Below are 15,129 nucleotides of genomic sequence, written 5' to 3'. Positions count from 1 at the left end.
ATGGAGAGCGGGACTCTGAAAGTCCAGCACTATGGGATGGGAATCCCGATGCTACCCCTCCTAGCTGGCGCGTCACCAGAGAACCTCAGCTTCACCCCCAGACAGAGAGGGTGACACAGCCCGCCTCTCCCGCCATCGTTGTATCAAAATACAACGAGGCCCCGCGGCCTCCCGCCGCCAGAGAGCGCTGCAGGCACGGCGCAGGCGCTGCGGGGCCCTCTCGCCTCGCCGCCCGTCCTCCTCCCACCCACGCTATTTTGCTTCCGGTTCTTCCGGAAGTCGCGGCGCCGAGGGCGGTGCGATGGGCTTCCGGTTCCGGGGCGCCCGTGGCTGCTGCTGGGCTCCAGGTGCGGTGGGCGGGAGGCGTCTGGGCTGCGGCTGCGGGCGACACCGACCCTCCGCGGCGCATCCGAGACGGGGCCCCCGCGGCCCCCCGCAGTCGCTCCGCCCTGCGGGGCCGTTCTGCCTCGAGCCCCCTGCCCCGAGCAGCCGAGGGCGAATGAATGAGCGAGCGCCCCGGCGCCGGCCTTCCCACGGGTGACGCGTCGGCGGCGAGGAGCGGCGCGGGCCCGGGACGAGCATGAACCGGGCCAAGCCCACCGCCGTGCGCCGGCCCAGCGCGGCGGCCAAGCCCTCAGGTGCGCACGGGCAGCGGGGCGGCTTCGCGGGCCTCCCGGCCAGGCCAGCGCTGCTCCGGGAGTCGGGTCTGGACCAGCTGCCCTCGGTCCTGGGCGGCCCCAGGGGAGGCGGGACCGCGCGCCTGCCTCCGGGACGCGGCATCTCGGCCCAGGCCGGGCCGGCAGGCAGTGGACGGTAGCGAAGGCGTTCCCGGGGGGCGGCGGGGGACGTGGACCGGCCTCGGAGCCGGGCTCTGCCGCTGGCCGGCTGGTGGCCTGGGGTTCGTGACTTAATCTCGTCTGTAAAGCGGGAGTAGCGCTGCCTGTGTTAGATCTACTCGGATTGGGGGAGCCGGCGCATGGATGTCCGAGGGGGCTGGTGTGCAGTGAGCTCTGCTGCGGCCCCGCCGGGAGGCTCGTTTCTTGCTTCCCCACGGCCTCTGAAACAGACGGAGATTGAAGTGAGTCTCCGACATCCTTTCCGTCTCGGTGGACGCTGTGTGACCGTGCACGTCTCTCCACCTCCCTTGTCTGCAGGGCACCCTCCGCCAGGAGACTTCATTGCTCTGGGCTCAAAGGGTCAGGCCAGTGAGTCGAAGACGGGCTCCACCCTGCTGAAGCCGGCCCCCTCCGGCCTGCCTTCGGAGCGCAAGCGGGATGCTGCGGCCGCTTTGGCCGGTGCCTCTGCCCTGACCGGCCTCACCAAGCGTCCCAAACTCTCCTCCACGCCCCCTCTGAGTGCCCTGGGGCGCCTGGCTGAGGCCGCAGTGGCAGAAAAGCGCGCTATCTCTCCCTCAATTAAAGAACCGTCTGTGGTCCCGATTGAAGGTAAAGTCGGTCCCTGGACTTCCCGGAGGACATCACCCTCTGACACTTTGTCAGTCCACTAGGGCTTGGGTCAGGGCCCCTTGCGGTCAGCACCGGGGGTGCAGCGTAGGTTCTTTGCAGAGGGGCGAGCGGAGTGCTCTGAGAGTCTCTTCTCCGGGGGCCTGGCACCCAGGTACCTTTACCCCGAGGTGCTTCCGAGTTCCGTGATGGGGGCAGGGGCGGGGGGTACTAATGTGATCCAGGGAAGATGGCAAGGGTGGGTCTGGGCCCACGTGTGCTAGTGCCACGTCTGCAGCAGGAGGAAGTGTTGACGCTGGGCGAGTTCCTCCAGGGCGCCCTGGTGGCCTTCACTTTGAGGGTGGAATGAGCCGGCGCGTGGGCTTCTCGTCAGTCCCGCAGACAAAGCTTGTGCCCGCGCTCCCTAGTCTGGGTCTGCTCCTTCGTTCCGTTGCTCGGGTGACGTCTTTGTGGATCGCCTCCGTTGTGATGGGCTCTGTTCTGAGTGCTGGGGAGGAACAGCAACCGTGAAGCCCAGATCCTCGTTCCCACGGGCCGTGTGCTCTGGCGAGTTCCTCTCTCTGCCTGGGACGAGGAGCTCGGCACTCGTTCATCCTTTCTCTCCAGTTACTGAAGACAAAGAGTTTACCTGCCTCGTTTTTTTTCAGCCGGAAAGATAACATAATAACCTTAAACATATGATGTTTTCATAATCCCATTGTGTGTGTCAAAGCGTTCGATTCCGCGTGCGTGTGAGGTTGCCCCCGCTGTGCTGCATCACCTTCCCGTTCGTTGTTTCTCGTGGCTGCACGATGTCCCGTAGAGCAAATCTGTTAACATCCAAGCGTCCGGATGTGGAGCACTTAGGTACCCACGTGGCGGCCGGGAGCGAGAAGGCTCGTCAGGGAACTGTGATATGAAGTCAGGCTTTGGAGGATGGTTGCGACTGTGACAGACAGGCGAGGGTGTTGGATTAGAAAGCGCTAAGCTGGAGCCCATGTCCTGAGAATGGCGCTGTGCTCAGGGAACAGGCGAGGTCTGTGCAGCCCACAGCGTGAGACGGGCTGGCGGTGGGGAAGATGCTCGTGCCTCATAGGCAGTGGCGAGCCTGGGGGCGTACGGAGCAAGGACGCAGCTGGAGCCGAGCTGCGGGAGATGAGTCGGGTGGCAGCTGCCTCAGACCTGCAGTTTGGGGGCCCTCACCTGGCGGCCAGTGTGCTGACGACTGGAGTGCTTCCGGGGCTGAGGTCCCGGCTCGGGCTCGACCTTCTCAGTTACGAGCTGTGCTTTATTTGTTTAGTATCATTTCCTGTAAAAAGTGGCTGAGAACTAAACAAGGTACCACTGTGAAAAGCACAGTCTGGACGATAAAGTACAAGTATTTTTAGCGAAACAGAAAAGGCTGAGTTCAGCTCTTTCTGGTGTCTGGCATCTGGACTCTCTTTAAAGTGGACCTTGGGTCATTCCAGTCCCTCCATCCTGCCAGTTTGTCTTTGGTTCCTGGCGCCCAGAAAGCATTCAGAGCATCTCATTGAGTCCCGTATCCTTGATGCAGTTAGGTCAGTAACAACACCTCTCTCTGTACGTTTGGAAGTTTAAAAATGCGATCCTGAAAATCCTTTGGTGAAAGAAGAGATCAAGATGAAAACTGGAGACGTAGACCTGAGCATGTGACGTGGAGACAAGTGACGTGGCCGAGCGCTTGAGAGGAACGTTCGGGGGAGCCAGTGCCAGCGGGTGGGCAAGCTGAGGTCCCGCTGAGGGAGGGACAGCGGATGGGAGAAACCCACGGAGTGGAGGGAGAGGTGCTGACGGGCAGACGTGGACACTAGCGGGAGGGCCAGCACCCACGCTTGGTCGTTTGCAAAGACCATTAAAGCCAAAGCTCCTGGGCGGTAGATGGGAAAAGGAGCGAAGGCCCGGCCGCGGAGTGGGGAAGAGACGGCCGGAGAGGCGGTGCTGTTGAAGGGAGAAGTGTGAGGCAGGGCGGCGTCGTGCCGGCTCGTTTGAAAATTTAGGGAAACTCACCAGCCTGTAGGAAGATAAACGTGCTGCTGTGGGACCGCACTCCTCAGGGTAGCTGTGTGGGTTCAGCAGAGAGGTCTGGGGTGACTGGCTCCCGTGTGCGGCCGGCAATACGTGCTGCTTCTGCTCCCTATTTTGCTGTCCTCCTCGGAGCCTGGTTAGCTGCATGTGGCGCAGCCCTCAGCCTTGCTTGCTGGCTTTCTGACAGCTTGCTAGCTTGTCCCCTGGCTTTGAGGGGGACCCCAATAGGCGGTCTTGTGGCTGCCCACTCTGACGGGGTGCTACCTCCACCCACAGTTCCCCCCACAGTGCTGCTGGACGAGATCGAGGCTGCGGAGCTGGAGGGCAATGACGACAGGATCGAGGGCGTGCTGTGCGGGGCTGCAAAGCAGCTGAAGGTCACCCGGGCCAAGCCGGACAGCATCCTGTACCTGAGCCTCATGTACTTGGCCAAAATCAAGCCAAACATCTTCGCCACGGAGGGTGTCATCGAGGTGAGGCCTGGGCGTCCCCTTCCTTCATCCCGGGAAGGGGTGGGCAGAGGGGGGTGGCCTTCGTCGCTGTGTCTCTTCTCCCTCCCTGGTGGCCTCCCTGGAAGCACATCTGCCCTATGCATGGGGTTGGGCTTCCCCTGGCCATGTGCGCTGTCCTGTAGGCTCTGTGCAGCCTCCTGCGGCGGGACGCCTCCATCAACTTCAAGGCCAAGGGGAACAGCCTCGTGTCCGTTCTGGCTTGTAACCTGCTGATGGCCGCATACGAGGAGGATGAGAACTGGCCCGAGATCTTCGTCAAGGTGAGTCCACCTCTCCTGGGAGGCTCAGTGAGGTTACTGCTTTGGGTTGAATGCAGGAGGGGGGATGCCCTGGACCCCCAGAAGGAAAAAGAGGCAAACGGTGTGTTCTCTGTGCATCTGGTGGCCCTGGGGAGGTCTGGGGAAGCCCTGTCTTGGTCCTGCCGTGACCCGGCCGGGGAGCAGGCCCACAGAGAACAGGCAGAAGGGGCCAGCTTCTGTCACATGCAGGTGTACATCGAGGACTCCCTGGGGGAGCGGATCTGGGTGGACAGCCCACACTGCAAGACATTCGTGGACAATGTCCAGACAGCCTTTAACACCAAGATGCCCCCCAAGAGCATGCTCTTGCAGGGGGAGGCGGGGCGCAGTGGAGGGGATCTCAGTGCTGGTAAGGATGCCAGGCAGCCGGACTGGGGAGAGGACGGGGTTTCCACATGCGGGGAGGGCTGCGGTCATTGCTCCCTCCGTGGGGCCCAGCAGAGGGGGAGCGGGTGCTTGTGACTGTGAGGCACTTGATTTGCAGGGAACAGCCCTCACCCTGCCCTCACTGAGGAGGAGGACAGCCAGACAGAGCTCCTGATCGCCGAGGAGAAGCTCAGCCCCGAGCAGGAGGGCCAGCTCATGCCCAGGTAGGCGTGCCGCGCCGCCCCAGTGAACCCAGGCCTCCCGGATGCGCGGGCCCCTGCGTGTGGCGGAGGCGGCAGGTGGGCCCCACGGGGAGAGCCTGCCTTCCTCCTCCCCTCCTCCCCCCTCTGGCCTAGGTATGATGACCTCACAGAGAGCGTGGAGGAGTACGTTCTCGACATGCTCCGGGACCAGCTCAACCGGCGCCAGCCCATCGATAACGTCTCTCGGAACCTCCTGCGGCTGCTCACCTCCACCTCTGGGTATAAAGAGGTGCGACTGATGACGGTGCAGAAGCTAGAGATGTGGCTGCAGAACCCCAAGGTGAGCACAGGGAGGTGCTGCACCCTGCACTGCACGCAGGGTCGGTCACCCTGCTGGGTCCTGTGGTGCCCACGCCCCGTCGGCCCGAGGCTGAGGTTGATGGCACCTTCCTTGGCCTTCCGCCCAGCTGACCCGGCCAGCCCAGGACCTGCTGATGTCCGTGTGCATGAACTGCAACACGCACGCCTCCGAGGACATGGATGTCATTTCCCACCTGATCAAAATCCGCCTCAAGCCCAAAGTTCTCCTCAACCACTACATGCTCTGCGTCAGGTCCGGCCGGGCGGGGAGGGAGGCGGGTGGGAGCGCAGCCTCGGTGGGCGGCCCTGGCCCACACAGGCGCCCCGTCTGCTCGGCTCGTGTCCAGGGAACTGCTGAATGCGCACAAGGACAACCTGGGCACCACCATCAAGTTCGTGATTTTCAATGAGCTCTCCAACGCGCGGAACCCAAACAACATGCAGACGCTCTACACCGTGCTGCAGCACAGCCCGGAGCTGGCGCCAAAGGTGGGCCTGCGGCGGGGCGGGGCGGGGCTCACTGGCACCTGCTGCAGCCGCTCTCTGGGCTGGAGGGCAGGCCCTGGGCTCAGGGCGGGGAGGGGTGCGTGGTGTCGTCCATGGTGCCCGTGTTGAGGTGAAGTGGGTAGTGTGGTGCTGAGCTGTGTGGAGAAGGCTCTGGAAGGGGCCAGTAGGGACTGTGCCCGTGAGCTGTTGTAGCACTTGAGTTTGTTTTCCAGTCAGTGCATAGTGGGCGCAGTCACGACTCGTGACCATTTTCTTGGAAACGCAAACCAGAATTGTCAGGAGTTGAAGTGCTGAGCCTTGAGACAGGCTCCGGCTTCCAGGCTGAGGCTGCTCTGGCCGTCCTGAGATGTGGGCCTTCTCAGACAAGCGGGCGTGCCCGTGGCCCCCGGTGTGGGCCCAGCTCTGGGCCCCCGGATTCAGGGTCCCTTCTGAAGAGGGAGCTGAGAGCAGCACTCCTGTTGTCGTTAACACGAGCTGGGCTCTGAAGCCGTTAGTTGCACATGAAACCCCAGGGAGACGCGATGCGGTTCCCGCGGTCAGCCCCCTGGCGTTTGAGGAAGGGGGTTGCGGGTTGGCGGTCTGGTTTGGGGTGGGGTGGGCGAGCCCGCACCTTCATCCCCCGGGGCTCGGCTGCCTGGAGTTTAGCAGCGTGCACGCCCTCACCCGCAGCCAGCCTCTGTTCATTACCCTGTCCCCTCGTTTATCGAGGACTGGTGCCCCACGAGCCAGCTGCCAGCAGAGTTAAACAAGGCCCGTCCCCCGCTGTCAGAGCCCGGCCGTGGAGAGGGCAGGCTCCCCCACCACCTGGGAGTGGGTCAGTCTGTGAGTCGTGCTGCAGGACGCTCGTGTGCTAACGTGCCTGCCATGCTTCAGGAGAGCAGGCGGTGGGACCTCTTCCTGGGTGGCCCAGGGAAAGCTGCCTCTGGGGCCGAGCGAGGCCCTGACGGTGGGCGTGTGACGGGATGGAAGCCGGTGGAGAGCGGCCTGGTCCCAGCAGCTCCCCGTGTGGTCTCTCCGCCCAGTTCCTGGCCATGGTGTTCCAGGACCTGCTGACCAACAAGGACGACTACCTGCGGGCCTCACGGGCCCTGCTCCGGGAGATCATCAAACAGACCAAGCACGAGATCAACTTTCAGGCCTTCTGCCTCGGGCTCATGCAGGAGCGCAAGGAGCCCCAGTACCTGGACATGGAGTTCAAGGTGCCTCACCGCCCCTCCCTGAGTGCGTGGGCCTGAGTAGTTGGCGCCCCGTGTGTGTGACGGCCATCCCAGGGGCGGCGTAGGCCCTATCCTGCACGAGGACCGAGGAGGGGTGCCCGAGTGCCCCCAGGGTGTGGAGTCTGTGGTGCCGGGGACTGAGGGTTCCGGGGAGGCAGGGCCACCCAGCGTGTGCGTGGAGGGGCGGGCAGGCGGTCTGCTCTGGGAAATTCAGGGTTTGTGAGGGTGCAGAAGGAGATGAGGCCGAGAAGGAGGGTGGGGCGGGTTGAGGAAGATCTCGAGTGCCACGCAGCTGAGTTGGCAGACAGCCCAGGGTGGTGGTCCACTTCTCAGGAGGGTGGGCCTTGTCCAGCTCTCTTGGCTGACCCTCCTTCCTGTGGCTCGACCCAGCCTTGCTGCCAGCTGCCTCTTGGGGTCAAGATCTCCTCCTGCCCGGCCCTCTCCTGGCTCGGTGGTCCCGGGGCGTCCTCCTGTCCCAGCTGCTTGTGTGCTGAGAGGCCTGAGCGAGGCCCCTCGGGTGCGGGCCCCTCCAGAGCACAAACCCTGCTGTGCTGGCTGTGCTTGCAGGAGCGCTTCGTGGTGCACATCACGGACGTGCTGGCCGTGTCCATGATGCTGGGCATCACGGCCCAGGTGAAGGAGGCCGGCATCGCCTGGGACAAAGGAGAGAAGAAGAGTAAGAAGCGGAGCAGCCTGGAGTCTGCGCGGGTCCAGGCCTGGCGGCAGTGGGCGCTCCCCTCGCCCCAGCAGAGGGCGGGCAAGGGTGGTCCTTCAGCACGGCCAGAGGCGCCGGGAGCTTCTGGGGGCTGCCGTTGCCTCTTCTGCCCGTTTGGGCTGAGAACGCCAGCTCCAGGCCCAGGGCCCGTTCTCGGCTTGAGTCATTTGCTCCTTTGCGTTCTGGTGCCCATCATGGGGCGTTTCAGGCTGTGGCCTTTCAGCCAAGGGACGGGTGTGTTTAGACCAGCCTGTTTCGGGTCATTTCGAATCCTGCTGGAAGGTCAGGCCGCAGAGACACTTTAAGCAACTGGCTGGAGTAAAGTCACTTGGGCTTTGAGGGTGTCGGCACCCTGGCTCTCCTGGGCCTGCGTGAGGGTGAGCAGCGTGTCGTTCCAGCTACATAGGCGTGCCCCGTGTCCTGTGCGTGTCCCTCTGTCATTATAGGTGGGCAGGAGTGGGGGTGCTCTGAGGGCTTCCCTCCCTGTGCCAGCCTTGAGCTCCACCCCGAGGGCCCCTCAGGCTCCCGTGCGGCCTGCCGGTGACCCTGCTTGTCCCTTGCAGACCTGGAGGTGCTCCGCTCTTTCCAGAACCAGATCGCTGCCATCCAGCGGGACGCCGTGTGGTGGCTCCACACCGTTGTGCCCTCCATCAGCAAGCTCGCCCCCAAGGACTATGTGCACTGGTACGGGCCCTGCTGTCCTGCTGCTCACATGGCTCTCTACTTCCCTGGGTGACTTGGGACAAGTGGCAGGGCTTGCCTGACAGCAGCCTGTCCCCCTAGAGGGGGTCACCGGCTGACGCCAGCATCTTAGGACCCAGAGGTGCAGTGGGCAGCGGTTCCCCATCCTGCGTGACAGAGGGTCAGCTTGCGTGACATCAGCGTTTCAGACAGAGCCTCCCCTCTGGGGGCAGATGGGGTCTCGTCGGGCTGGGCCGGGCTTTGTAAACACTGCTCCGTCACTGCCAGCCCCCAGCTCTCATTGAGGGCTTGCCGGAGGCTCTCCAGAAGGTGCCCCGGGGAGCCTCGGAGCTTAGGCACGAGGCAGTCCCTCCAAGCACACGGCTTGCAGCCTGGGGGGGACATGCTCTGTCTTGGAGCTAACGGAGTAGAGAGGGCCCCCGGGACCCCACGCCCTGACGTCCTCTCTGCCTCCCGCAGCCTCCACAAGGTGCTCTTCACGGAGCAGCCGGAGACCTACTACAAGTGGGACAACTGGCCACCCGAGAGTGACCGCAAGTGAGCACACCTGGCGTCCAGGGGTCGTCTGCTCCCGTAGGGCCTGGCTCCTGTGCCTGGGGCAGGGGTCGTCTGCTCCTGCAGGGACTGGTCAAGTCTGGGGCCTGCTGGAGCCCGCCCAGCACCTCTGTCTGGTCTCCATGGTCACCGTCCCCATCCACCCGTGAACCCTGGGTGCCTTCTTTGCGTGTGTGCAGTGTCTTTGCCACGTCACCTCCACACCCAGGGTTCACTAGCTGTCTGCCCACTCGTGCTTCCAGGCTGTGGTGTACACACGTCCTTCCCTCCTCGGCCTGTGTCGTGCCCTGTCTCCCCGAGCCCAGGGTCGCCCTGCCCCATGCATTCTGAAGGCTTGCTCCCACTGACCCACCTTTGGGTGCCTGCTCCCGGTCCAGCTTGCTCATCTTGTACCCACCTGAGCTCTTTGCCCTTTCACGTCACAGTTGGGTGGGCTGGGACTGGCTTGTCTGCCCCCTGGCTCTGAGGCCCCTGAGGCCCAGGTGCCTTCTCACGTTCCTCCTTGGGATGGCTGAGCCTTGTCCACAGAGGCATCAGGAGCAAGTGGCTGTGGGAGGGGGCAGCTGGCATCCTCCTGTCCAGATGAGACTTGGACCCGGGGCTTTCCCTGTACTCGGGAGTTGGATGGTCCCCACCTCCAGCCTGTGGCCCTTGGTGCAGCAAGTCACCTGCTGGCTTGGGGTTGGCCCCCCTGAGCCCAGCCTCTCTCTGCTCTGCTCACAGCTTCTTCCTCCGCCTGTGCTCGGAGGTGCCCATCCTGGAGGACACGCTGATGCGCATCCTGGTCATTGGGCTGTCCCGGGAGCTCCCGCTCGGCCCCGCAGACGCCATGGAACTTGCTGACCACCTGGTGAAGCGAGCTGCGGCTGTGCAGGCGGATGGTAAGGGTCCCTTGGGGCTGGGTCCTGGCCCCCTGTAGGGGTCAGCCTGCCCCTGCTGGGCTTTGCCCCCCTCCCCCCTTGCAGAAGCCGTCTGGGTACTGGCACATGCCCTCCAGCCTGCCTCTGCTTGGGTGGGCCTGCCTCTCGTGTTCCAGCTGGTTTCAGCTCACCTTGCGGCCCCTCCTTGCTGTGCCTGACTGGTCTGGGGCATTGGGAGCTGGGCAGCGTGTGGCTTTGGCTGTGGTTTAGTCCTTGCCCTGCTCTGGACTTCACCCTGGGATGTGTGTACGTTCTCAGGGGCTGAACCATGTCAGGCGTTCCTGTCTGCCTCCTCTTCAAGGGCCACTGCAGTGATGCTGCACAGAGCGGCCGTGCTTTTGAACTTGCACGTCTCCTGCTGCCAGTGGGCCAGCGTCTGACCCCTCAGTGTGGTGGGCGAGGCCCCCATGGTCAGCGCTTGCTGTCTCCCACGCTCCTCCCACCCTGGCCATGCCAGGGCCTCTGCTCCAGACACGCTGTGTGTCCTCCCATTGCTGCTCTTCCCTGGGCCCCGCTGTGCTGCTCTCCCTGGGTCTTGCTTGTTCTGAAACCCCATTCAAGTGCCATGAAGTGAGGACTTGCCTCAGTTTCTGGAGGCCTGCTCGCCGGCTTCTTGCACCTCCCTTGCTCGGGCACACTGGTTGCATTTCACCTGCATCTTGTCGGTGCCCGTGTCAGTCTCCCACCCTGTTTCTCTTGCCCTGATACCCCGTGGCCTGAGTCTGCCTTGGTGTCCACTGGGTGAGTCTGACCGGGCGTCTGGAAACCTGTGTCTTAGATGTGGAAGTGCTGAAGGTGGAGAGGATCCAGCTGATCGATGCCGTCCTGAACCTGTGCACCTACCACCACCCGGAGAACATCCAGCTCCCGGCAGGGTAAGACGAGCGCGGCCCGCAGCCTCCCCACAACAGCCCTCCTCCCCGCCTCGGGCTCACCATCCACAGCGCCTGCTCCCGCACCCGGGCTGGAGCTGACTGCCCTGTCCCGGCTCCCCGCAGGGCAGCTCCCAGTGGCCTTCCGCAGACCCCTGGGAGACCAGCCTGTGCTCAGTGACTGGCCCGACGCCTGTTTTCCTGCCATTGTCTGGGTTTTCGTGATTTGCTCCTCCGTTCTCTCCTTTTTGATGTCTCTGTCTCATAGCTGCTTTTTGCCTGTTTGTTAACACGCACGCTTTATTTGGTAGGTAACAGTGAGTTTACGCTCAGTTTTCTTCGCTGCTTTGTTGAGATATGATTCACGTGTGCTTCACCCATTGAAAATTTGTGGTTCCGTGTTTTTCAGTCTATTGACAGAGTTGTGTAGTCATCACCACAGTCTGATTTTAGAACGTTTTTGTCTGCCTAAAAAGCCCGTACCATTTGCTGTCACTTCCCGACCGCCCCCCCCAGCCCTTAGCAACACTGACCTGCTCTCTGTCCCTGTGGATGTGACTTTTGCGGACATTTCGTGTAAAGAGAATCATACAGTGTGTGGTCTCTTGCGTGTGGCTTTTCTCACTGAGCATCCCATTTTCAAGGTCCGTCCACAACCTGGCGTGTCTGTGCCTCGCTCCTTTTTGTGGCTGAGTAGCCTTGTGTTGCACGAACACACTGTTTTGTTCGTCATTCGCTGTTGACGGGCGTTTGGGTTCTTTCCACTCTCCACTGTCGTGAACGCCGCTGTGAACGTGGCTGTACGGGTTTCGTGTGGACGCGTCTTCAGTTCTCTTGAGTGGATGCTGAGGAGTGAGATCGCTGGGGCACACGTTTAGCTTTGTGAGGAACTTCCAGGCTTTCTCCCGGTGGCTGCCCTGTTTCACGGTCCCAACAGCAGTGTCCGAGGTCCAGTCTGTCCACGCCCTCTCCAGCCCTCGCCATCCGTCTGTCCTGCTTTAGCGTCTTGGTGGGTGTGAGGTGGCATCTCATTTTGGTTTTTGTTTGCGTTTCTCTAATCGCTTCTGACACTGAGCGTCTTTTCGTGTCTTTATCGGCCGTGTGTATTATCTTCTTTGGAGAAACGTCTATTTGAGTCCTTTGCCCATTTCTAGGTTTTGTTGTTGAATTTTTGTGTTGGGTTGTAAGAGTTCTTTGTGTGTTCTGGATTCTAGACCCTCGTTTAGGATTTGCGGATGATTTCTTCCATTCTGTGCTTGTCTTTTCGTTGATAGTGCCCTGTGAGACACAGACGGTTTTGATTTTGACGAAGTCCAGTTTATCTGTTTTTCTTCCGTGTCTTGTGCTTTTGTGGTAATCTGAGAAGCCATTGCCTAGTCCAGGGCCATGAAGATTGACTTCTCTGTTTTCTTCCAAGAGTTGTGTGGTTTTGGGTCTTTGATCCATCTTGAGCTCGTTCCACGTGTGGGGTGAGGAGGCTGTCCCGGTCCAGGCTTCTGCGTGTGGGAGTCAGTGGTCCCGGTACCGTTAGTGGAGAGACTTTTCTTCTCCGTTGACTTCCTTGGCGCCTTGTCGAGGCTCAGTTAGCCGTGCGTGTGTGGGTTTGTGGACTCTGAGCTCCGCTCTGTGGGTCTACGGGCAGCACCAGAACCTCACGTCCGGTGAGGTCCGACCCCCCTCTCTGCTGCTGCTTGTGCTCTGGCGTCCCCCCTGAGAGGCCGTTGCTTCGTCCGAGCTCACGAAGACCTGCTCCTGTGTTTTCTCCTACGAGTTTGTATCGCTTTTGCTCTTAACAGTTGGGTCTGTTGTCCATTTTGAGTTTCTTTTTGTCTATTGTGTGAGGCGCGGGTCCGACTTGATGCTTTTTCATGTGAACGTCCCGTTGTCCCAGCACCATTTGTTGAAAAGACTGTTCCTTCTCCCACTGACGGTCGTGGCTGCCTTGTCAGTAATCAATTGACCAGAAACGTTTGGGTTTCTTTCTGGATTCTGAATTCCGTTCTCTTTTCTGTATGTCTGTCCTAACGCCCATCTCACACTGCCTTCGTTGCTGTATTTTGTGCTGAGTTTTGAAATTGGGAAGTGTGAGTCCTCCAACTTTGTTCTTTTTGGTTTTTTTTCCTGTTTGTTTTTTTTTGGAGGAAGATTAGCCATGAGCTAACATCTGCCACCAATCCTCCTCTTTTTGCTGAGGAAGACTGGCGCTGAGCTAACATCTGTGCCCGTCTTCCTTTACATTATATCTGGGACACTCGCCGCAACATGGCTTGATGAGCGGTGCTAGGTCCATACCCAGGATCTGAACCGATGAACCCCGGGCCGCCAAAGCGGAACGTGCGAACTTAACCACTGCACCGTGGGGCCAGCCCCCAACTGTGTTCCTTTTTCAAGGTTGTTTTGGCTATTTCATGTCCTTGTATTTCCATATGAGTTTTAGAGTCAATTTGCCAATTTCCAGAAAGCCACCTGGGATTTTGATGGGGGTTGCATTGAAGACGTGCCTCGGTTTGGGGAGTGTTGTCCTGAAAACGGTCTTAACCCTTTCCGTTTCTTTCAACAATGTTTTGTAGTTTTTATTGGGTAAGTCAGTTTTGCACTTTTTCTGTTAAATCTATGGCTAAGTGTTTTTTTCTTTCTGACTCTGTCGTAAGAGGCCATGACTTCCTCATTTCTGTTTTGCATCATGGGTATGTGTTCTGCTCCCCAACTTGATCTTTCTCCTCGGCAGCCTGTTGGCACCCCCTTCCAAGTCAGCGTCTCAGATTCGCTTGGTTCTTTCTAACAGCTGCGTTCCGTGTCATCACCGGGAAGGACTAAACTTTAATTCTAGTTGCATTCGGTGACTTTTAGCTATTACACAGCTACCTCTCAGTGGACCTGGGGGTGTTTCTGGTTCCTGATGTGAGAACGAGAATGATGACTAACGCTTAGTGAGCATGTGTTGCTTGCCCGTTGCCCCCACTTTGTAGGTGGGAGACCGCCACTTCCAGAGGCTGGGGCCTCCCCCAGAGCGCAGAGCTGGGGTCTGGGCTGGTGGTGAGCCCTGCGGCTGGGCTGTGTGCAGTGTCAGGCTTACACGTGTGCACTGCCAGGGAGCATGGGGGCTGCGGAGGACCGGTTCACAGGAAGGGAGTTACTGAGGTGCAGACACCCACGTTCCGAGTCGGACAGTCTCCGCGTCGCCTCTGTGCCGCCCTGGCCTGGCCTGGCCCGGCTCTCATCATTGGCCTTAGTGCTGCTGAGGCTGAGCTCTCGACGGTTTGCGTTTCAGGTATCAGCCTCCGAACCTCGCCATCTCCACCCTCTACTGGAAGGCGTGGCCCCTCTTGCTGGTTGTTGCCGCCTTCAACCCAGAGAACATTGGTGAGCTGTCAGCCAGCTTATGGCCATCTTGGTGTTGAAGGTTCTTACTTTTTGGGACCCTTGCTTGTTGGGACCTGGAATAGAGCCTGGCGTGGGACTGGATGATGAGCCGGGAAGAGAGTGGGACTTGGGCCTGGGACCCTGGCTGCCGGTAAGTGGCCAAGGGGAGTGCTGTGTCCCAGCTGCCAACTCATGTCTCCTTGCTCCCTAGGCCTGGCCGCCTGGGAGGAGTACCCCACGCTGAAGATGCTCATGGAGATGGTGATGACCAAGTAAGTTGACTCATGCTGCTGGGACCAGGACAGTGAGGGGCAGCCCGGCCGTGCTGCAGCGGGAGGCAGGGCGCACACGCCCGTCCCCTGGCTGCCCTGAGTCTCTTTGCTGCTGCCTCCTAGGTTCCTTTGTCGTGGGCTTGAGTTGCTGAAAGTGAGTCTTCCGAGCTTTAGTCTCTTCCCCTTCTGGGTAGGAAGGGAGTGAGGTCGAGGCGGCGCCGTGAAGGCTGCAGGCCCCCGGTTATCCTGGCTGCACTCGTGCCGTGACAGGAGTGGGGACGGTTGAGGCTGACGGTGGCGTGACGCTAGGAGGGATGGAGCGGAAGAATCAGGAGCCAGACTCGGCAGGTGGACAGGCGGTTTTAGCCGGGGCACATGTGAAAGCTGCCTGGGATCAGCACCAGGGGGACCGCCTGTGTCCACGGTGGGCGTGGGACTCAAGCATAGTCTGAGCACCCAATGCCGGGGCTGCTGGGGCTACGCCTCACTGCAAGCTGTGTGCTTGCTCTTGAGGCTGAACTGAAAAAGCAGTGTTGGCGCCAGACAGGATGGTGTGTGTGTGACGTGCTCCAGTGCCTGTCATTGTCACAGGAGATGGGTTCAGTCAGCCGCTGCACTCTGAGAGGGACAGCGAGGGTCACCCTGCAGAGGGCAGTAGCCGAATGGAGCAGAGCTTGAGGCCATGGCATGTGTATGTTTGCGTGAATGTGTGAGGTTGTAGCAGGTGCGTATGTGCAAATGTGAGAGGCCGTGGCATGTGTGTGCATGAATGTGTGAG

The 15,129-nt window shown here is 60.7% G+C and overlaps 1 protein-coding gene across 2 annotated transcripts in view; it reads left to right on the top strand.

The window, feature by feature from the left end:
- The first annotated feature begins 265 nt into the window (after nt 1–265).
- INTS1 (integrator complex subunit 1) overlaps nt 266–15,129 on the top strand; it is a 35,705-nt gene continuing 20,841 nt past the window's right edge. Inside the window, exons 1-17 of one of the 2 annotated variants that reach the window (XM_070567253.1) lie at nt 266–638; nt 1,155–1,445; nt 3,765–3,961; nt 4,123–4,260; nt 4,489–4,648; nt 4,784–4,889; nt 5,022–5,208; nt 5,336–5,481; nt 5,576–5,717; nt 6,758–6,934; nt 7,520–7,628; nt 8,231–8,351; nt 8,829–8,906; nt 9,648–9,805; nt 10,623–10,719; nt 13,988–14,079; nt 14,291–14,351. In XM_070567253.1, the coding sequence (XP_070423354.1) occupies nt 581–638; nt 1,155–1,445; nt 3,765–3,961; nt 4,123–4,260; nt 4,489–4,648; nt 4,784–4,889; nt 5,022–5,208; nt 5,336–5,481; nt 5,576–5,717; nt 6,758–6,934; nt 7,520–7,628; nt 8,231–8,351; nt 8,829–8,906; nt 9,648–9,805; nt 10,623–10,719; nt 13,988–14,079; nt 14,291–14,351 (2,318 nt within the window). In that variant the 5' untranslated portion in view covers nt 266–580. Of the gene's footprint in view, nt 639–1,154; nt 1,446–3,764; nt 3,962–4,122; nt 4,261–4,488; nt 4,649–4,783; nt 4,891–5,016; nt 5,209–5,335; nt 5,482–5,575; nt 5,718–6,757; nt 6,935–7,519; nt 7,629–8,230; nt 8,352–8,828; nt 8,907–9,647; nt 9,806–10,622; nt 10,720–13,987; nt 14,080–14,290; nt 14,352–15,129 lie in introns of both variants that reach the window. The other variant, XM_070567252.1, reaches the window with a different exon arrangement.

This window comes from Equus przewalskii, chromosome 12 (genome assembly GCF_037783145.1).
Source record: "Equus przewalskii isolate Varuska chromosome 12, EquPr2, whole genome shotgun sequence".
NCBI classification, from domain to species: domain Eukaryota; kingdom Metazoa; phylum Chordata; class Mammalia; order Perissodactyla; family Equidae; genus Equus; species Equus przewalskii.
The sequence above is the reverse complement of the archived record's forward strand: the minus strand, read 5'-3'. Positions and strand labels throughout refer to the sequence as shown.